This window comes from Mus pahari, chromosome 14 (assembly GCF_900095145.1).
Source record: "Mus pahari chromosome 14, PAHARI_EIJ_v1.1, whole genome shotgun sequence".
In the NCBI taxonomy this organism is placed as follows: domain Eukaryota; kingdom Metazoa; phylum Chordata; class Mammalia; order Rodentia; family Muridae; genus Mus; species Mus pahari.
Genome location: NC_034603.1, coordinates 70,661,487 through 70,683,009, shown reverse-complemented (window position 1 = coordinate 70,683,009; position 21,523 = coordinate 70,661,487). Strand labels below are relative to the sequence as shown.

The window sequence follows — 21,523 nt, the reverse complement described above, 5'->3', positions numbered from 1 at the left end:
GATGGTTGTGAGCCACCATGTGGTTGCTGGGATTTGAACTCTGCACCTTTGGAAGAGCAGTCGGGTGCTCTTACCCACTGAGCCATCTCACCAGCTCCGAACGTAATTTTTTTAAGTCTTGTTTTGACGGAGGGTATAATTCAGTGGTAGAGCGCACATCTAATATGCTGGCGGCCCTGGGCTCAATCCCTAGCATCACATAAGAACAGAAACATTCCAGTCTTTAAAAAGCTAGGCACAGTGACACATGCCCAATTCCAGCACTCAGGAGGCAGGAGGCTGATCTCTGAGTTCGAGGCCAGCCAGGTCTACACAGTGAGCTCCAGGACAGCCAGGGCTACACAGAGAAACTGGTCCTGGAAAAAAGAAAAAGAAAAGTCTTCCAATATTGATGGGCAGGGACAGCCCCTGTTCTTTTCAAAGCGACTCTAGCGTCTCTGCTATGGACAGGCTGTCCAGCAGTTTATGGCTGCACTCGGTTCAGCTTCCTGGGAAGGCTCAGCATGGTCCGTTTGGAACCCAGAGAAAGGAGGGATTTCATGTTTGTGGCAGGGTACTGGCTGGTGTTAAGGCCTCCAGCATGAACGCTTCTCCTACCATCGCCCGAAAGAAAAATGTCTCCTAGAAGTTTTCAGCAAATCAGTTTTGGACATCTGAGGAGGAAGCCATTTTCTAGAGAGCCACAGGCAGTTGCATCATGGGAAAGGAGCCAAGTGTTCAGCGCCTTATTAGGCTGAATGGTGGACCTTGTGACATTTCCATGCACACATGTATTCATATCAAGCCATGCATTTCATGACAGTGTTCCAACCAACAATGAACTGCATGTACCCCCTAGCCCCATAAGACTCCCTCCCCATGATGTCATAATGCACTCTGTGATAATCACACAATGCTAAAATCTTCTGGCAACACATTTGCAAAATGTATCCCCATCATGACATAACTGTGCATATATTATTCCTGCTAAGAACAAAACCAAACCTTGATTTTCTCCTTTGGAGAAAAGCCACCATGTGTAGATGTGTAGATGTGCTTGCTCTCTGTGAAGCAGGGTGTCCTTGGGGTCTGTGAGGTGACATTTCAGGAGGATGAGATTCACCTCCCTGTCCCAGGTAAATGAAGTTTTCTGTACAACAGGAAGAGGTTTAGTCATCGTAGGGACAAGAAAAGTCCAATTCCATGTTGCTGCTGTCTGCAGGGGAAGGAAGGACTGACTCTTTAAAACATTCTTAGCTGGGCATGGTGGCGCACGCCTTTAATCCCAGCACTCAGGAGGTAGAGGCAGGTGGAATTCTGAGTTTGAGGCCAGCCTGGTCTACAGAGTGAGTTCCAGGACAGCCAGGGCTACACAGAGAAACCCTATCTGGGAAAAAAAAATTCTTATTTGCTCTTTGATTTTGTATATGTGTATAATTTATTTTTATAATACTCACTCCATTATCTTCTTTTTTAAAAGTTTTTTATTTTTAGGCCAGGTGGTGATATCACACACCATTGATCCCAGCACTCAGAAAGCAGAAACAGGCAGATCTTTGAGTTTGAGATTAGACTGGTCTACAGACTGAGATCCAAGACAGCCAGGGATATACCTGTCTCCAAAAGCCAAAAAACATATAATAATAATTTAGATTATTTAATTATGTGTAATTTAAATTATTTAAAATTATTTAAAATGGTTTACCTTTATATATAATTTGCAACACATGTGTGCAGTACCCATGGAGGTCAGAAGAGGGCACTGGACCCCTGGAACTGGAGTTAGAGATGGCTGTGAGCCACTGAGTGGGTACGAGGAACCAAATCCATGCCCTCTGCAGAAGCAGCCAGTGCCCTAACTGCTGAGCCATCTGTTTCCTCTTATCTCCCTCCCATTCCCCTCCCCATACCCTTCCTACTTGCCTGTCAGTGTGTCAGTGCGCATATTAACACTGAGTTTAACAAAGGTCATTTGCATGAGTATGGGTGTGAGGTTATTTACTGGAGCACGGGCAATTTACCAGTGGCTACACTCTGAAGAAAATAACTCCTGTCTCTCTGAAAGCCCAGAAGAGGAATCCTTTTTTTAAATGACTTATTTTATGTGCACTGGTGTTTTGCCTTCGTGTATGTATGTTTAAGGGTCCCCTGGGACTGGACTTACAGGCAGTTGTGAGCCACCATGTGGGTGCTGGGAATTGAACCTGGGTCCTCTGGAAAAGTAGCAGTGCTTTTAATCACTGAGCCATCTCTCCAGCCTCCAGAGGAATCCCTTTATACTACAGTGCCCGTAGACTAGGGCTCCCACAAATAGAATGCTTGTAGTAAATGTTTCAAGGTTGGCATCCTTACCATTCAGTGTCTAGAGGATGAGAGCACTCAACATAAAGAGCCAAGAACCTCTCACATGACCCCCATACACACACACACACACAGAGAGAGAGAGAGAGAGAGAGAGAGAGAGAGAGAGAGAGAGAGAGAGAGAGAGAGAGAGAGAGAGAGAGAGAGAGAGAGAGAGAGAGAGAGAGAGAGAGAGAGAGAGAGGCAAGCACTCATTTCCCCTCCAAGCATGCTTAATCTATGCTGACTACACAGGGCCTGGGACTTGACCAAGTCTGTGTTTGACCTGTCAAGGTGAGCACGAGCCTGGGAGATGGCCGTGATGGAAGTGGCCTGCCCAGGCACTCCTGGGTCAGCAGGCGGGCAGCAGAAGGAGCTTGCCAAAGCCAAGGAGAAGACGCAGTCACTGGGGAAGAAGCAGAGCTGCATCTTCAAGCTTGAGGCTGTGGAGAAGAGCCCCGTGTTCTGTGGGAAGTGGGAGATCCTGAACGATGTGATCACCAAAGGCACAGCCAAGGAAGGCTCTGAGGGTGGACCACCGGCCATCTCCATCATCGCCCAGGCTGAATGTAAGGACCTGGGGTTGCTATGGATACAGTGACAAATGAGTGGGCTCAAAGATGGGTGGCTGGGTACAAGAGGCCAGCCTGGGAGTCCCCATGACTCCCATGAGAGCAAGGTCAGAGTGACTGTTCTAGAAGCATCTCTACAGACACAATTGAGGGTCTAGCCCAGACTGTGTACGTAGGAGCTGTAAACATGCTAGGGTGGATCATGGGGGCCATAGCAAATAGAGGCTGTGCCACTGTGACCCAAACAGGGAGCAGCCAAGAGTCAGGATTGCTTAAGGACTTTACAGGACCATCAAGCTGGCCCTTAGCCTTCCATTGCAGCATTGAACGGTAGCCTGCGGAGAGGCCCAGAAAGGAAAGGCCGCGTCTCCAGAAAGCCCCTCTGGCCTACAGACCCTTACCCTGTTCTTATGCCTGCTGTGCCAGTCTCTGAGCTGCTAGCCTCAGCACGAGGCCAAGCCTGGCTTTCTCCACTTCTACTCCTGTTGCCTCCAGATGGTAGATACTGATGGCTGCCTGGGAAACAAGAACTCCCGGGGCGGCGGGGGGAGGGGGGGCACGGTAGCACTAGAGCCCCCTTCCCACCATCAGCACCATCTTCCAGTCCAGGTGTCTCGGGCTAGAACCCAGAGAACCTGGCATCTCTCTCCATGTATATGCAACCTCTGCTTCACTTCCCGAGGCTTTTCCTAACGAGGAAAGACCACTGAAAAACGAACTCAGATGAGCTGAGTGCCCATACAGACACATGCGTGTAAACAGAAATACGTGCCAGCTTGTTTATCAAGGGGGCAGCTGTGTGCCCTGTGGCATGTGGGATGTTCTAGGAGGCTTCACTGGTAAGGTGGGGCACAGGGTAGCCCCGACTGCGAGAGAAGATTGTGGCTGGGAGGTGAGCCACCAGACAGAGGAATATGACAGAGAAAGAAAGTGGTCACTGGGGCCCCATCTGTAAAACGCTCTCTCCTAAATGCTGACTTTGTCTTTGTTCTCATTCCCCGCTAATCTGACCCTTTTCCCTGGATCACAGGTGAGAATAGCCAAGAGTTCAGCCCCACCTTCTCAGAACGCATTTTCATTGCTGGGTCACAGCAGTACAGGTAAGAAAGCCAACTGGAGCTGGGAAGGAGGGAGCCCACGCCACGCCCACCGGCCAGCTGCCTGCCCAGGCCACGCCCACCAGGCCTCTAGTTCCCTGCTTCAGCACCTGGGCTCTGCTCCTGGCAGCCACCCAGCGTTTCAGAAGCTGTCCCTGGCTCCGTCAAGCTTGACATTTTATTTTTACTCTACCCTGAGTCCTTGAGACACCTCTGCTTTCCCCTCAGCAAGGAGGGTTCTGGGAGCAGCAGCGACTCTGAACTGGTATATAGCCATGAGCACCTTATGTAACCTCAGGCATCTTTTGGCCCAGAGGATGAACTCTTCTTTTGGCTGCTGGAGAGACCGTTTGCAGGCTCCCAGCATCCCAGGAAGGGCTGTGGCTGAGGCTGTGGTCAGAGCCCATGGCTGTTTTCACAGCACCTCCTTCAGACCCTTGCCTGAAGCAAGTTCCAATAATACCTGACATGGGTGGGAGCCTGGCAGATCCTTGGTAGCTACACCCAGCCAGAAAGGGACTCCATTTGTCAGCGTCTCATGTTCCCATGGCAACTAGATACGTCCAAGGGCTAAGGGAGAGATAACAGAAACTCTGACCTGTCAGAGCTAAGATGCCAGTCCCAAGACCAGCCCCCTCTGGGTCAGTTCACCCAAGGAGCGGCAAGAGAGCTGGTGCCCTGGAGAAGGACTGAGGGTCCGCCCCGGGCCGCGGCAACAAGCACTTTATGGGGCAACCTGCTGAGCCGCCAGGCACTAAGGCTTATGAACTGCTCTCGTTTGGACCTCATCACCACCCCAATGTGGTATAAATACTTTAATAAATGAGAAAATTTGGTATTCCTCGGGTTGGGGGGATAGGAGCTAGTACTTTAAGTACACACTTTAAGTACAGAGGTACAACAGTGTTTTAGTCAACAGTGGACCACTTACACAAGAGCAGTCCCACAGGCTCACAGCAGCTCTTGGTATACAGCTGTCCGCGGTTGTGCTAGTATACTGTGATGCACAGGCAGATTCACCTGACGCCGCGCTTCCTCGCACGCGTCCCCTGTCATTAAGCATGCGTGACTGCAATGACAGAGCCGGCTTTGCACTAAGAGTCTGTCTTCTCACTCCCTTGCACTCAGAATGTGGCTATGCCCCTTTTTTGACAGCCAGTCTGAGAGTCTCGATCAAATCCCCAACAATGTGGCCCATGCAACTGAAGGCAAAATGGCCCGTGTGTGCCGGAGGGGAAAACGTCACGGCAAAGCCCGAAAAAAACGTAGGAAGAAGAGGTCGAAGTCACTGGCCCAGGCAGGAGTGGCCTTAGCCAAGCCCCTGCCCAGAACCCCTGAGCAAGAGAGTTGTACCATCCCAGTCCAGGTGAGATCCTGCCCGTTGCCCTGGTCCCGGCTCATGGGCGTTTGGACTGGGACTTGTAACGCCTGTATTTTTCCTGCAGGAAGATGAGTCTCCACTAGGCAACCTCTATGCCAGAAATGTCTCCCAGTTCACCAAGCCTCTGGGGGGCCCAGGCCTTGGTCACCTGTGCTTTAAGAAACAAAATGAAGGCCTGCGACCGGTACTGCCTCGACCAGAACTCCACAAACTGATCAGCCCCTTGCAATGTCTAAACCACGTGTGGAAACTCCACCACCCCCAGGCCGCAGGCCCCCTGCCCCACCCCACTCACCCCTTCCCCTACAGCGGAATGCCCCATCCTTTCCCATTCTACCCCCTGGAGCCCTGGAGACCCTATACGCTGGACTCCACCATCCTGGACAAACTAGCCGGTGTCAGCGGCCAGCGGCCTCTGCCTGGCCCACCGCACCTAAGCAAACTGGCCCACGGAGACTGTCAGAAACCCCTGCCTGGCACACGCCTGGAGTCCAGATGCCTGTCTCGGGGTGCCCTAGAAAAGGTTCCCGTGGAGGACTACCTGGTGCATGCGCTCCAAGGAAGTGTGAGCTCAGGCCAGGCCCACAGCCTGGCCAGCCTGGCTAAGACGTGGTCGTCAGGGAGCTCCAAGCTGCAGAGGCTCAGCCCTGAAACTGAGGACAACGAGGGGGTCCTGCTTACTGAGGTAACTAACCTCCCTCAAGCCCAGCCGCCACCTCCCAGCTGAGAGGCCACAGATGGGGCTCCGGGTGGGGCTCGCTCTGGAAGCAGAGTGGGAACAGACCCTGAGAGAGGGTTCCCTGGATGACAGAGCCCCTCACACCCATGCTAACAAATCAGTTTGCTCATTGCGGATTGCAGCACTGGGGACTGTGTAATGGGGGGTTCTGTTGCCATGACACAAGGCATAAAACAATGAACTTGAAGAAAGGTTTGTTTGGGCCCAGCACTATGGCTGCGTGCCTGGTGGAGAAGATATACTGACCCCACCAGACCCGAAAGCAGAGAAGGCTGTGATCTCAACTTTCTCTTGAAGGGCAACACACACACACACACACACACACACACACACACACCCCGCCCTGGTATTAGGCATACTTTTCCCCCATTAGGCCACACCTCTTAAAGGTTCCGCACAATCCGTAGCCACAGGGTGAGGAGCAAACCTGGCCTTTACTGCTTGTGTGGCATCTGTGTGGCCCCCACCCACAGCCTCACTTCCCACCGCCTTGCGAGCTGCCACTTTTTTTTCAGATCCTCAGGTCGCTGGATTGTGTGTGTTGAGTAAAAATGTCCCATGAGCAAAGGATGCCACCCTCCCCCGACCCCCTTCAGTTCTCTGCCTGAATAACTTTGGAACCTGAAGTGATGTGTTCAACTTGAGGGATTGATTCCATTCACTTTTTTGCTTGCCCCTGTCTCTTCAACCTTCTAGTTACTGAGTTATAAGTTCCATTATCAAGGTTGTTGGTGACTCTGCTTCTCATCACAGGAATTATCTGCCACCCTGCCCCCAAGCAGCCTATGGTGGCCACCTTTGTCTTCTAAGATTTAAGTATACAGCACTCTGCCTGCAGGCCAGAAGAGGGCACCAGATCTCATTATATGTGGTTATGAGCCATCATGTGGTTCCTGGGAATTGAACTCAGGACCTCTGGAAGAGCAGTCAGTGCTCTTAACCTCTGAGGCGTCTCTCCAGCCCCACCTTTGTCTTCTTATTCCTCTGAACTCCATTGGCCTGTCTTCCTTTATCATCGCGCTGTAGGTCTGATGGTATCTTTGGCCCTTGCTGTTGGCTGGAGAACCTTCCCCACTGCAGTCCTCTCCCTCTGCTGCCCAGGTCATTGGTACTGACCTCCTCCTCCTCCTCCTCTTCAACCCCAGAAACTCAAGCCAGTGGATTATGAGTATCGAGAAGAGGTCCACTGGATGACACACCAGCCTCGGGTGGGCAGAGGCTCCTTCGGCGAGGTCCACAGAATGAAGGACAAGCAGACAGGCTTCCAGTGTGCTGTCAAAAAGGTATGCTGAGGTGATACACCGCTGGGCTGGCACCCAAATTTCCAACACTGGGGAGGCTCAGGCAAGAGGATGGCCACGGATCCTAGGCCAGCCGGACTACGCTGTGAGACCCTGACTCGGGGGAAAAAAAAATTACATAGTAACTAAAACTCCAGAGAGCTGAAAGGGAAGCCATACAGGGGCTGCTGCCCTCTGCCTCTGCCTTCTGTCAACAGTAGTCATGGGGCATCCCGGGCTCTGCCTGGATGGTTGGCACCCTAGCTGCTCTTGGGTCAGCTGGAGCTGGGAGGAAGCTGCTTGCTGTGTCACGTGGCCTGGCCTGATTGCTGCCTTTGGTATGCATGTCTGAGAGGCACTACAGGAGCACGCAGCTCAGGTCTGGATACAGCCCTGGCCGCTGAGGACGCCAGGGCCTGTAGGGGCAAGTCCAGGCCTGGGAGATGTTTGAGTTCACAGGAAGCTTGTGCTGAACAAAAAACAAAAAACAAAAACAAAGAAAAAAAAAACCTCAGGCCACAGAGCTAAGCATGGCTGAGTGATTAGAACAGTAACAGTCACCACCACCTGTCAGGTGTCTCCCTCCAGGAGGCTAAGCACTGGACATTAAACCTGCCTCCCGTTGGCTGAGTGCACTGTGGGCCAAGACAGGCAGGACAACAATGTGGAAAAGTGACCCGGGCAGACGCTAAGAACCTGCACCGGTGGCTGAATTGGGTTCAAGCCCAAATCTGTCACAGACCATAGCTTTGAAGAGAGAAAGGGAAAGGAGACTCTTTGTCCTAAGGTCTTGACATGCCACAGGAAGTCACCTCCCCTGTGACTTGCCCACGGCCACCCTGGTAGCCCTGGGTGTCCCAGAGCCTGACTGTCCCAGCCTCACTATTCCAGCCCAGATGGGAACAGGCAGCTGCAGACCCTCAAGGCTCAGCAGTGTCAGCTCTGCTCCTCAGCATCTCTCAAACCCTGTCCTGGACGTCCCCTCTCCTCAACTGGGAGCCAGCTTGTCCCTAAGCAAAAGGACTAAGGACCGACCGGAATTTATATGGATCGTCGTTTGGGGGATTTTGTTTGAGTTGGGTTGTGACTTTGTTTTGTTTGGGGTTTTTGTTGTTTTGGGGGGGGATTGCCCACAGGTTCAAATAACTGGCTCATATCCTGATCTCCAAGGAAAGAGACCAAGTAATGAGATCACCCAGGTGCAGCATTTCCTGGGCGGCCGCCATGCAGAGCGGACCCTGCCTCTGCCGTCATGGCTGCCCTGGGCTTTGGGAAAGACTCCGGCTGGGACATAAATAAGCCTGAGTTATTGCCTGGGTTCATTCTTGGGCCAGGCTGTGGTAGATGTCAAAGCTGAATCTCAGTGGAAGGATAAGAGAAGAATCTGTAAGCTTTACCTCAGATTTCATACAGGCTACATGAAGGGAGCAAGTCCCACCCACACTCCCCACCCCTCAGCAGCACAAGCCATGGGTCATCTTCCACTCGGATGCCAGGACCTCGTGTCTAACCTCCTTAGCCGCAGTCCCCCTCCCCAGTCCACCAGAGCAGGCTCAGCTGTCCCTTCCGAAAGGAGAGGCAGTGGGAGGCGGTGAGACAGTGTGAAGTGTCCTACAGATGGATGCCCAGTGATGGGAGCTTAGTCACCGGCCTCTCAGCTGTTCCTCAGCTGAGATCCTCCGAGTCCCAAGCAACAGGGTAAACAACCCTAATACAGTTCTCTTGTCCTGTGTCCAGGGCAGTTGGAAAAGCTCCAGGCATACGGCCTGGACTTCCCAGGGCTCTGGCCGTCCACCTCAGAGCTCTTACCTTCTTCCTCCAGCTGGCGGGTAACATCAGCCCCTCCTTCCTCGCAGTAGAAGGGTTAGGGCTTAACGTTCGTCCTGTATGGTTTTTAGCTCTAAGACCACATAAGAGCTAATCTTAGGGCTTTTGCCTTGTGAGTATTGGGCCCTGGGTTCTAATTCTGACACTACATACACAAAAAGTTCCCTGAGTTCCTGGCAAAGGAATAGTGAGGGGACAGGGGACAGTCTGGGAATCAGGGTCAGGCTGTCTGTTCCCGCTCAGCGCTCGTGGGAAGGACCCTGGAGATGAGTAGCGGCCCCTTGGTCCTCCTTCCGGAACATCTGTGGGCTTAGGTCACATGTCTATCGGCCTCAGATCTCTTCATGTGAGGCCTTGTCTTGTTTTTATGGTTTTAATCTTTTATGTATCTTTAATTAATTCTTATGACATGTTTTTTTGGGGGGGCACACATGTCATGATGCAGATATGGAGGTCAGAGAAGAACTCGGGGTTGGCAGGAAGCAAGCACCTCTACCTGCTGAGCCACCTCACCAGCCCCTTTTCCAGTTGCAAACAAGTACTGAGTCACCATAAATGAAGTCCAATGCCACCAAACAAAGGTTTCCCTTGTCCTCAAAAATGCCATGTCGTCTTTTTTTTTAAGACTCTTTGTTTAAATTTGGCTGTATCTTTTATGAAAATGAGATCCAGTTCTAAAGATTATTCTACACTGTGATTCACCCACACACACACACACACACACCATGAAATACATGCTAGGCAGGATTTCTCCTTGATTCACACAGAACAGTCAGGCTTTTAAAGCAACCAATATATAAGTTCTCCCTGTTGGAGAATGTACTTATAGGATCTTTAAATTCTTGGAACATGATCCTAAAGTTTATGTGAGTTGCATGTGTGGTCATGGACACAGTTTGATGGCAGAGAAGCCATATCACTAGGCAGTTTCTCCAAGAATTGCTATCTGCCCTCAACAAGAGTAAGCAACTGCTTGTTTTAAGCCATCTGGCCCAAGCATAGAATTCTGGGAGCCTCCTTTTGGCTCTGTCACCGATCTGGAATAGAGTGTCACTGGCCAAGTCAAACCAGCTGTCCTGAAATACCTGCTTTGTGCCAAACACAGTACAGGGACCAGGGACAAAGATGTGGAATCCAAAGGAGAGTGTTTTGAAGCCTTATGTGTATGTGAGTGTGTGTATGTGTGTGTGTGTATTTAGTATGTGGTGTGTGGGGGGGTGTGTATATGTGTGTGGGGTATGTGTGCATTACCATACTGTGATATATGTATGTGGTGTGTGTATGGTATGTGTGGTCTTTGTGGTTTTTTGTGCGTGCCTGTGTGTGTGTGTGTGTGTGTGTGTGTGTGTGTGTGTTGTCTCAGGATTGAACCGGTAGGCCAGTGTGTACCAGTGAGCTATATTCCCAGCCTCTTGAGCTTCCAGCCAGTCCTCCCTTCACACTGTGAGCATGCTGGCACTGCAGATGTGCAGGGCCACACTGGCTTTTTCTGTAGGCTTCAGAGATCAGATTGAGATCACACGCTGGCTCTGCTGATTTTCGCCTGCTGAGCCATCTCCCTGGCCAAGGCTAGATTTTTGAACCAACCCAGGCTGTGCTGGAGAAGTGGCATCAGCCACAAGCCCTTGTTTGTGAGCAGGGATCAAAGGGGCACCATCTGGAAGAAGAGGAGGAAATGGGGACCCTGATTTCTTAGGCATCCGTGTCCCATTCTGTGTTCCCCTCCCATCATGGATATTCCTGCAATCTTCAGACACTTTTGAAGTGACTTGTACCCCACTTATCAGATTAATATGCTAAAGAAAATAAGGAGTTTAGAGGAGGGAAAGTTGTCCCCAGGCTCAGGTGCCCTGGCACTGCAGTGGAGGGAAGTGGCTTCTGCACTGGGCTGTGTTGGATACTGTCTCAGTCTCCCGGGAATGCTGCCTCCAGGAGTCCAAGCTAAGCCTGGAGTGCAGCAGCGATAGGGTCTAGGGTCGGGCCTCCTAAAGGAAGCTGTGGTACTCTGTTTTCAGTGACTTTGGATGAGCTCTTTGTGCCAGTCTCAGCTTCCCCATCACACAGAGCCACCCCTTCAGAGTCTGTTCTATGAAAACCATCATCTAGTGCTGAACAGCGCCAGGCATTTGGTAGTGGATCTTAAATGTAAATTCCCATTCATGTCCCATCACAGCCTAGCATGAGAGCCCTGAGGTTCAGAGAGGGGCTTCAGGTGCTGTCTGGCCATGGAGGAGGGGAGCCTTCTCCATCAGACTTCATGTGCGCTAACCAAACTTGTTATTCTTTAAGTAACCAAAAGAGAGACATTGTCCCCTGATAGGCAAAAGTCCAACACCCCTCCCCCCCCCATGGGAAGAGCTCCTGTTTGTCCAGGCAGCAAGTCTGGAAACAAAAGCTGGGCCAAACTAGTCTGTTACCGCTGTCGCCCCCTGGCGGTGCTTCTCCAGAGACCCCACAGCAGCCAATAAGTTCAATATAGGACATGTTTGGTAAGCTTTGAGTTGGCAGGAGGAAGTGGGAAGCCAGCTCTGCCCAAGAGTCTTAGTCACCAAGCATGGAGAAAGACCCCATCTCTCTGAATCCTTACACTACCTCGAGCAGGCAGCTGTGTCCCCACCATTCTCTTCGACACGTGGCTGATGGCAGCAAGAGGCCTTTCTGTGAATGACCTAACCAAGAAACTAAGCACAAGATGTTTGTATCCATGGCCTAATGCCTCTTGCCATCCCAAGATGCTGGACCCCACAAATAGGAGTGACCCCAGACTTCCAGATTATGAGAGGCATTGGCCAACCCATCCCTAGGATCCTCTGTGTACCCAGATGCTAGGGAAATAGCTACAGAGTAAACAGTAATATAAATACAGGCCTGTCTACTTGGACAGTTTAGTCCTTTGGGAATAAGTAACTGAGACTGGGGAGAGAGTTCAGTGGGTGAAGTGTATCTCGAGGACTGGGGTTCTGATTCCAAGAACCTGCAGAAAAAAAGCCAGATGGGCATGGTGGCCACATGTAATCCCACAACTTGGAGACAGGGACATGAGTTCCCCAGGCAAGCTCTGTTTCAACAGAGACCTTGCCTCAGTACAGTAGAGAAGATGTCAGGCCATCAACAAACACATGTAACACACTATGAAAAAATTAAAGCAGGTAATTATAATCAAGTTGCTACGAGGGGGACTGGAGAGATGGCTCAGCAGTTAAAAGCTACTGGCTGTTCTTCCAGAGGACCTGAGTTCGGTTCCCAGTACCCGCATGGCTGCTCACAACCTCCTGGACCTGGAATAATCTTCGGCCCTCCTCACACGTGTAGAACATATACTTGCACATACACACACACACACGATTAATCTTTAAGAAGAAAGTTGCTACAAGGGATGCTGAGGATGCAGGGCAGGGCTTCTCCACCTTCCTGACTCTGCCACCCTGTTTGTGTGTTTGCTTGTTTGTTTTGGTTTTGTTTTCGTTTTTGAGGCAGGGTTTCTTTGTGTAGCCCTGGCCCTGTCTGTCCTGGACCTCACTCTGTAGACCAGGTTGACTTTGAACTCAGAGATCCACCTGCCTCTGCCTCCCAAGTGCTGGGATTTAAGGTGTGTGCCACCTCCAATGCTGTGGTCCTTTAATACAGTTCCTCATGTGGTGAAACCCCCCCCCAGCCATAAAATTATTTTCATCGTTACTTCCTAACTGTAATTTGCTGTTATGAATCATAATAAATATGTGTTTTCCAGTGGTCCTAGGTGACCCCTGTAAAAGGGTCACTCAGCCCCCAAAGGGGTTGAGATCCTCAGGTTGAGAACCACTGGTTCAGAGACGCCTCACAGAGTCAGGCATGGCAGTACACCCTTACTATCCCAGCACTTGGTATGCTGAGGCGGATTGGAAGTTCAAAGCCAACCTGAGATACATGATGAGGCCTGTAGCAGGTACAGGGTAGGCGGGGTTCATAAGATCTCATGGCCTAGAGACTTTCTCCCAGCAGAGCTGGGGGTACAGAATGTGTTTGGCAGATTGAGGGTGGGAAATATTCCAGGAGCCTGGGAAAAAAGAAATGTTTCTGTGTGACTGTTTTTTTGTGCAGTCAGCACTGTGGCACTGGTATCTGACACCAGGGGATTGATTATACATGGGTTACACTCAGTTCCCAAGGGCCAGGCAGGCCCACCTGGGCCCACTAGGCCTGGGCACCACCACTGAGAGCATCATTAGTTTCTGTGCATAGAATTCCAAGGGTTCCCCAGCCCGCACCCCTCACCCTGACTCAGGGGCCTCTGGGTCTTTCAGGTACGGCTTGAGGTGTTTCGGGCAGAGGAACTGGTGGCCTGTGCTGGTCTGAGCTCGCCCAGAATCGTCCCTCTCTATGGTGCTGTGAGAGAAGGCCCGTGGGTGAACATCTTCATGGAACTGCTAGAAGGTGAGGAGACAGGCCCTGTCTTTATCCTGCTCAAGGTTCAAGGCCAAGAGGTAACCCCCACTTAGACCCTCACCTCTCCTCAGTCCAGTCTGACATCTTACCCCTGCTCCCTTACCTCACCTGCCCTTCGCTCTTGCCCTCAGCCTGCGTGGAGGCCTGGGAAAGCCCCACAAAGACTGACTGTTCTTTACCTAGGTGGCTCGCTCGGTCAGCTCATAAAGCAGAAGGGCTGTCTGCCAGAAGACCGAGCCCTTTACTACCTGGGCCAGGCTCTGGAGGGGCTGGAGTACCTCCACATACGCAGGATTCTGCATGGCGATGTCAAAGGTAAGGCCTAGTCACCATGCCCTGATCCCAGCGGACTCCCCCTCAGACTTCCTCCCAGTTGTAGGCCTGCCTGCTTGTCTTCAAGATAGACGCCTGAGTCACTGACAGGGCTGTGCCTCGTGGGTGGGGGATGATCTCTCTAGACCCTGCATCTAGCACTGTGAGTCTCCTGCACTGGTGCTCATAGAAAACTGAAGACTAAACTCCTGCCAACTGATGACCTCTGGGAGAGGGTGGGGCGGCAGAGAGAGCACTCTGGGAAAGTGGTGTTCTAAGAGATGCTGCTCAGATGCAGCCTGCTGTCTGCCTCTAGCCTCAGCTAGCCACCACCAACACACACACACACACACACACACACACACACACACACACACACACACACCGCTTTCCCTGACTAACAAGACCAATGAGAAGCTGCAGCTGCCGTGTAGGAGCAGCCAGAAAGTTGTCTGACTAGAAGCCAGGTCAAGCCAAGCCAGGGCGGGCTGGGGCCTGGAGCCTGACGTGACTAACCTGTTCCCCCTCTTGCTCTTTGTCCCGGGGCTGCCTGCAGCTGACAACGTGCTCCTGTCCAGTGATGGAAGCCGAGCTGCCCTCTGTGACTTTGGCCACGCCTTGTGCCTGCAACCTGATGGCCTAGGAAAATCCTTACTCACAGGTAAAGCCTCATTCTCCACCTCACGATCACAGTACCGGTAGCCATCACTCGGCATTAGTAACCCACCACCATGCTTTCCAGATGGGGTAAAAGCTGTGACCACTCTCCATCCCCAAGTAGGACTAATTCATCTTCACAGCCACCGTGGGTTGGTACAGGTGCTTGCTGTGCATAGTCTCAGCAACAGGTGCCAGCCAGATGTCCCATGGCCATGTGACCTTACGCAGCAAGGGCCAAAAGGTCCAGGCCTTGTAGTAGTACTGGCTGACCTAGAACTCCATATAAAGACTAGGCTGGCCTCAAATTCACAGAGATTGACCTGCCTCTGCCTCCTAAGTGCTAGGGTTTAAAAGTATGCTATATCCAGCTAAAAATTTATATTTTTTACTTTCTTGTTTTTATGTGTGTTTTGTTATTTAAAAAGAAAAAAGTTATTTATTATGTATACAGTGTTCTGCCTGCATGTATGACTGTAGGCCAGAAGAGGGCACCAGATCCCATTACAGATGGTTGTGAGCCACCATGTGGGTGCTGGGAACTGAACAGGACCTCTCAGCCAGTGCTCTTAATGCTGAGCCATCTCTCCAGCCCATTTGTTGTTCATTCTTTTTTTTCTTTTTCTTTTTCTTTTTTTATGAGACATGGTCTCACTGTGTGGTACAGACTGGCTTCAAACACACAATCCCCCTGCTTCAGTGTTCGTATTAAGGCTAGTGCTCTGATCCCTTCTTCATCTTGTCTATTAAACAACTATGACATGTCCGAGTGCGTGCACACACGTGCATGCTTTTACCTTGCTCTTACTTATACCTCTGGTCCCCTCTGGTCCCCTGCCTGCCCTGAATCTCCCCTCTGTTCTCTTAACCACCTCGCCATCTCTCCAGTCCCTCCCTTCTTTCATGTGACTCATGCTGTGTAGTTAAATGTAGACCCTGCATATAAGAGAAAACATCATATTTTGTTTGTCCCCACCCCCATTGCACTCCACGCCCCCCTTCCCTCCATTCGGGCTTTCCCTCCTTTTTCTTTAGCTGTCACCCCCTCCAGCCACCATTTCTGTTTGTCTTTAAACAGCATTTTACTATGTAGCTCTGGAACTCTCTATATAGACCAGGTTGGCCTCAAACTCAAAGAGATCCTCCTGCCTCTGCCTCCCACGTGTGCTGGGATTAAAGGCATGAGCCACCACATCCAACTCAACTGTACCTTCTATTTTCATGTCATATTTATTTATATTTAAATCTAGGTTTGAAAGCTGAGGATATAGCATAGTCCATAGAGTACTTACCAAGCACACATGAAGTCTTGACTTTCCAGAATTCTGTAAACTGGGCATGAAGTCACATACCTGTAGTCCCTGAGCACTCTAAACCCAGGTGGAGACAGGAGTCAAACATTCAAAGTCAGGGCGGTGGTGGCACACGCGAGGCCAGCCTGGTCTACAGAGTGAGTTCCAGGACAGCCATGGCTACACAGAGAAATCTTGTCTTGAAAAAATTAATAATCATCATAAAATATTTTATGATTATTAAAATAGTAATCCTAAAATGGGGACCCCAGCATGGATGAGAAGTGAGGTGGGCCTGGGCCAAGGCCAAGCATGCCTTGGGAAGCTGAGGCAGAAGAATTGCAAATTCAAGGCCAGCTTTGACAACTTAATGAGACCCTGTCTCAAAATAGAGAGTAGAAAGGGGGATTCGCTGTAGCTCAGTGGTGAAGTGACTGCCTAACCTGCATCAGGCCTAAATTTGAAAGGAAAAAAAAAGTTGACATCCACCTAATTGTATATGTTGGCTCTTGTTTACCTGTTTAATAATTATATGCTTTTGTGCATATGAATTTCTTGGATTTCATTATAGTAGGGGTTGGGGTTCTGTTTATTTAGCATGTTTATTTTGATTTGTTTTTTGTTTGTTTTTTACTTATTTTGTGTATGTGTTATTACTGTGACATCTCCTAAACCATTATTTATATGAGAAAAAAAAAATGCAAGCAAGGTAGACATAGTGACTCACACTTGAATCCTAGAACTCGGGAGGCTGAAGTAGGATTGCTGTGAGTTCAAGACCAGCCTGGGCTATAAAGTGAGACTCTGTTTCAAAAAAAAAAACAAAAAACAAAAAACAAAAAACGGCCAGGCATAGTGGTGCATGTGGGAGGCAGAAGCAAGGCAGATCTCTGTGAGTTCAAGGCCAGCCTGGTCTACATAGCAAGTTCTAGGACAACCAGGACTACAAAGACACACCCTGTCTCAAAAAAACAAAGTAAAACCACAGTCCAGTGAGATGGCTTAGCAAGTAAAAGACACTTGCTGCAGGTCTGGTGACCTAAGTTTAATCCCCTGTGTAAAGGCAGAAAGAGAGGACCGACTCCCCAGAGTTATTATTCTCTGACCTCTACAGGCATGTCATAGCACATATGCCCCTGCACACATCCACACAATCACCTGTAACTTAAAGTGCTCCGCCTGGGGCAGCCTGGGAATTAGGTTGAGTGGGCAATGAATTCATGACGATTCTACCTCCGGCCCTGTTCCCTCAGGGGACTACATTCCTGGCACGGAGACCCACATGGCACCGGAAGTGGTGATGGGAAAGCCCTGCGATGCCAAGGTGGACATCTGGAGCAGCTGCTGCATGATGCTCCACATGCTCAATGGCTGCCACCCCTGGACTCAGTACTTCCGAGGCCCGCTCTGTCTCAAGGTCAGCGATGGCCCCAAACAGCTGTGCGGGGAGGCCCCAAACAGCTACGGGTTCAGGCCACAGGCTAGTGATGGTTCCGTGACAGATGTGAGCAATGGCAGGCCACTTCTGCCTGTTGCCTAGGCCCCCCCCAGCCCCTCCCCCCAGCCACCTTTAGACCAGGTCCTGAGAGCATGGTATCCTGTTGCCAGGCACTGTCCTGTCCTATTTGGACGCAGGTTTCCGTGTTCTAGGAGCCTCTCCACTGGCTGTGGCTCAGTCCTCTCCTTCCTTATAGCAGACCCCCAAGCATGCATAGGGAAGGAGGGATTGGTGGAGAGCGAACATGAACTGTGAGGGGGGAAAGAGGAGGCAGCAGGCCTTGAATGTCACCTTTTGGCCTCTAGATTGCCAGTGAGCCTCCACCAGTCAGGGAGATCCCGCCTTCCTGCGCACCCCTCACAGCCCAGGCCATCCAGGAGGGGCTGAGGAAAGAGCCAGCCCACCGAGCATCTGCCATGGAGCTTCGGAGGAAAGTGGGCAAGGCGCTGCAGGAAGGTGAGAGCCCTGTGCAGAGGGAAGGCGAGACAGCCTCAATCCCCCATCTCCCCTCAGGGATGGGAAGCTTAGGGTAGTGACTTGGGGTAGATGCCCAGCTTGGGACATGGAGGAGGAGGGGCTATGACACGGAAAGGTGACTCAGAGTGCAAATTAAAGCCACACATGCCCAATAGCCACTCACGTGTAAAGAGCCAGAAAATTGGCAACACCGAGTGCTGGTGGGACCGCGGGCACAGGACTCCCTGGGCACCGGGAGGGCACTGACGAGGCTCCATCCATGCTAGAGGGAACCTGGTAGTGCTCGGGCCGACCCAAACTTTCCTCCCCTGGTGCACTATAGCCTTGTTGGCTAGAGGGAGCAGAGAGTGATTATGAGCCCCTCAAGGGGAAAGCAGGTGACTGGGGCTGGAACATCACCCAGCACTTACAACCGCTCCATATGCACAGAGTGAGTACGGGAACTGAGCTGAAAGCCGTAGGTGGTGAGCACTCAGTGAGAAGAAGAACCCCCGAGAGGAGGCTGCACCATAAGAGCTCCATTGCAAGTTTAAAAAAAATCAATAAAGAAAGCAACACCCATCTTAGGCTAGGAGAGCTGACTCGGGCCTGGAATCCCCCTAAAAGGCGGGGCAGAGATGATTGTTGGACTTTGAGGCCTGGGATATAAAATGAGATATTGTCTAAAAAATAAAATAAAACAATAAAAAGGACCAAATGTGGTAGGTAGCCTTTTCCCCCTGCTCGAGAGGCAGAGCAGCCTCTGTAAGTTCAAGGCCAGCCTGAGCTACATAGCTAGCTGTAGGCCAGCCTGGACTACATAGTGAAGCCTTGTCTCAAATACATACACACACACACACACACACACACACACACACACACGCACGGGGGCGGGGGAGCTGAAACATGTGGATGTAGCATGTCTGTGATCTTAGCTAAGAGACAAACACGGGAGGACTTTAAGATAGAGCACCCGCTTGGGCTACAAAGAAAGCCCCAATAAAAAAAATAAAAAAAGCCTCAAATAAAAAAAGAGAGAGCGAGTCAGGAATGGGGCATGATAGAATGTCACTCAGCAGTGGGCAGGAGACCAGTGGCAGTTAAAGGGACAAAAGCTGGGGCTGAGAAGATGCTGAGAAGGTAAGCGTACATACTGCTCTTCCCGAAGCCCCGAGTTCAATTCCCAGCACCCGTACCCAGTGGTGGAGAACCACCTGAAACTGAAGCTCCAGGATATCTGGTGCCCCAGCTTCCAGCCTTGATGGGCACTGCACTCATAACCAACACATGTACGCCCGTAATTTAATTTTTTTTAATTGATAGGCTATTCTTCCTGGGCTGGTGTCTGCATGCCTGCACATTCCCCCCTCACCTCGGGTGCCTTTTCTCTTACAGTGGGAGGTCTGAAAAGTCCTTGGAAAGGAGAATATAAAGAACCAAGACCTCCACCCCAAGACCAAGCCACCTGCCACCAGACCCTACCTACCCCACCAAGAGAGAACCCACCAGCCAAGGCGAACACAGACGGGGCCCCCGAGCCTCAGCCTCCTCTACCGCCAGAACCACCAGAACCGAACAAAACACCAGCCCTGAACCTGAGCAAGGAGGAGTCTGGCACGTGGGAACCCCTGCCTCTGTCCTCCCTAGACCCAGCCACTGCCAAAGGCCCCAGCTTCCCAGACCGGAGGGCAACCTTGCCAGAGCTGGAGCTGCAGCAACTGGAGATAGGTGGGCGCTCAGCTGTGGCCACGCCCCACGCCCCACTTCCCCTGGCAGGGCAGCGCCTGCAGGCTGTGCAGGGGTACCTTGGGAACCCCATAACTCCTCCTGCCCCTCACACTGTCTTCCTCTCCCCCTCCCCCCTGCAGAACTGTTTCTCAACAGCCTGTCCCAGCCATTCTCTCTGGAGGAACAGGAACAGATCCTCTCCTGCCTCAGTATCGACAGCCTCTCGCTGTCAGACGACAGCGAAAAGGTGAGTGGCCGACCAAGCCTGAGGTGGGAACTTGAGGGTACTTTGGAGAGTCAGTTGTGGTGGATGGTGTTTTGCTGAGGCAAACAGGTGAAGGAGTGGTTTTCTGTTTCACACGGGTGAGAGGCTAAGGCAGACTCATCAAGGAAAGTTTGGCTAAAGCAGATGTTCTCCTAAAACAAACATGAAGGCCCGTGATAAATGATTATTATTATTTTTACTAATAACACATATATTGGTCTGCCTTCTATTACATAGTTGAGCTACGTTTGTTGGGACTCTATATAGAGAGAAACACGCCTTCACCCTCCTTGCTTGTGCCCCACAGCCTGAGACAGGATGCCTGCCACACACCTAGGAATCAGAAAAGGCTTTAGGTAGTCTGAAGAGTGGGCGGTAGCTCTGGTCCCACATAGAAATATACCTTGGGTCTATCATAGGACTGGTGGGTCTGACCCTACGAGAGGGTCAGATCCTCTTGTTCCAAGGAAACCAAGGCCAGAGATGGTTTCCTGAGTCTGTGCCTGCCTTTGTGTTCAGAATCCATCGAAGGCCTCTCAGAGCTCGCGGGACACCCTGAGTTCCGGAGTGCACTCTTGGAACAGCCAAGCTGAGGCAGGAGCCTGCAGCTACAGCCCGGCGCTGGCCCGGGGGCGACCTACTGACATCCCCAGCTACTTCAACGGTATGGTCTCCCCTCTTCCAGCCCAGTCCTGCCAGCATCCAGGGAAGGGCCGAGAGAGCAGCAGTTCATTGGCCTCTCCTCAGCACAGAAGGGTGGGAGAGGAACGTGCCTGCCATCCAGAACCTCACACCCCTGCCAGGAAAGTTGGGTCTAGACGGAGAGCCCTGACCACCCCCAAGGGTTCCCAGAATGGAGAACCACTGCTCCTCCATTGGCTGCCTGTAGAGTCCCAGAAGGCCAACAACATGGGGAGGAAAATGGCCGATCCTAGGCCAGGGCCAGAAGCTGAATACTAAATGCCTGTTGATGAGGAAGATAGGAACACACCCAGGAGCAGTTTTATCAAGAAACCAGCAACAAGTCTGTTGGCATCCTCTGCTGGGATCTGAAGTCAGAAGATGAGTGGGCATTTAAATGTCTGCTTTCAAGCTTCACTCCATAGTCAAGTTAGCATCTTGGGGGGGGGGGATTGTAACAGCTCGTAGGCACCAGCTCTCCCCAGGCCAGCTTGAGGACTGTCAGGCCCCAAGGCCATGCCAAAGGCCATGCCAGAGGCTCAGAGACACTCTTAAGTTGCCTACAGTCTAATTTAAGAATGTTGGAGAGAGCGGAAGCAAGATGAGCTTGCTTCCTGTCTGGGCTAAAATTGGGATGTTATGACTCAAAGCAACTTACGCTCAAAACTCTGCAGAAATGGCACGGGATAAGGTTGGGGTGGCATTATTTAAGAAAAACGTTTACTGAGTCAGGATGGGTAGCCTAACTTGTCTGTTACATCTTTAGATTTTTCTCTCTTCTGTATTTAAAAAAGAAATAGTCTCTGTTGGATCTTGAGTTTTCTGGAATTGGCTTGCTATTTTAAAAATATTTGAAGCTGGGTGTGGTGGTGCACACCTTTAATCCCAGCACTCAGGGAGGCAGAGGCAGGCGGATTTCTGAGTTCGAGGCCAGCCTGGTCTACAAAGTGAGTTCCAGGAGAGCCAGGGCTATACAGAGAAACCCTGTCTCGAA

The 21,523-nt window shown here is 51.1% G+C and overlaps 1 protein-coding gene across 1 annotated transcript in view; it reads left to right on the top strand.

Annotated features, from left to right (window-relative positions):
- The window catches only part of Map3k14 (mitogen-activated protein kinase kinase kinase 14), a 48,182-nt gene that overhangs the window by 23,399 nt on the left and 3,260 nt on the right, over positions 1 to 21,523 (top strand). Inside the window, exons 2-14 of the mRNA XM_021213313.1 lie at positions 2,614 to 2,888; positions 3,922 to 3,991; positions 5,144 to 5,354; positions 5,434 to 6,054; positions 7,254 to 7,391; positions 13,499 to 13,628; positions 13,824 to 13,955; positions 14,509 to 14,613; positions 17,155 to 17,318; positions 17,705 to 17,855; positions 19,251 to 19,583; positions 19,724 to 19,830; positions 20,368 to 20,512. Coding sequence (XP_021068972.1) covers positions 2,633 to 2,888; positions 3,922 to 3,991; positions 5,144 to 5,354; positions 5,434 to 6,054; positions 7,254 to 7,391; positions 13,499 to 13,628; positions 13,824 to 13,955; positions 14,509 to 14,613; positions 17,155 to 17,318; positions 17,705 to 17,855; positions 19,251 to 19,583; positions 19,724 to 19,830; positions 20,368 to 20,512 — 2,563 coding nt within the window. The 5' untranslated portion in view covers positions 2,614 to 2,632. The remainder of the gene's footprint in view (positions 1 to 2,613; positions 2,889 to 3,921; positions 3,992 to 5,143; positions 5,355 to 5,433; positions 6,055 to 7,253; positions 7,392 to 13,498; positions 13,629 to 13,823; positions 13,956 to 14,508; positions 14,614 to 17,154; positions 17,319 to 17,704; positions 17,856 to 19,250; positions 19,584 to 19,723; positions 19,831 to 20,367; positions 20,513 to 21,523) is intronic.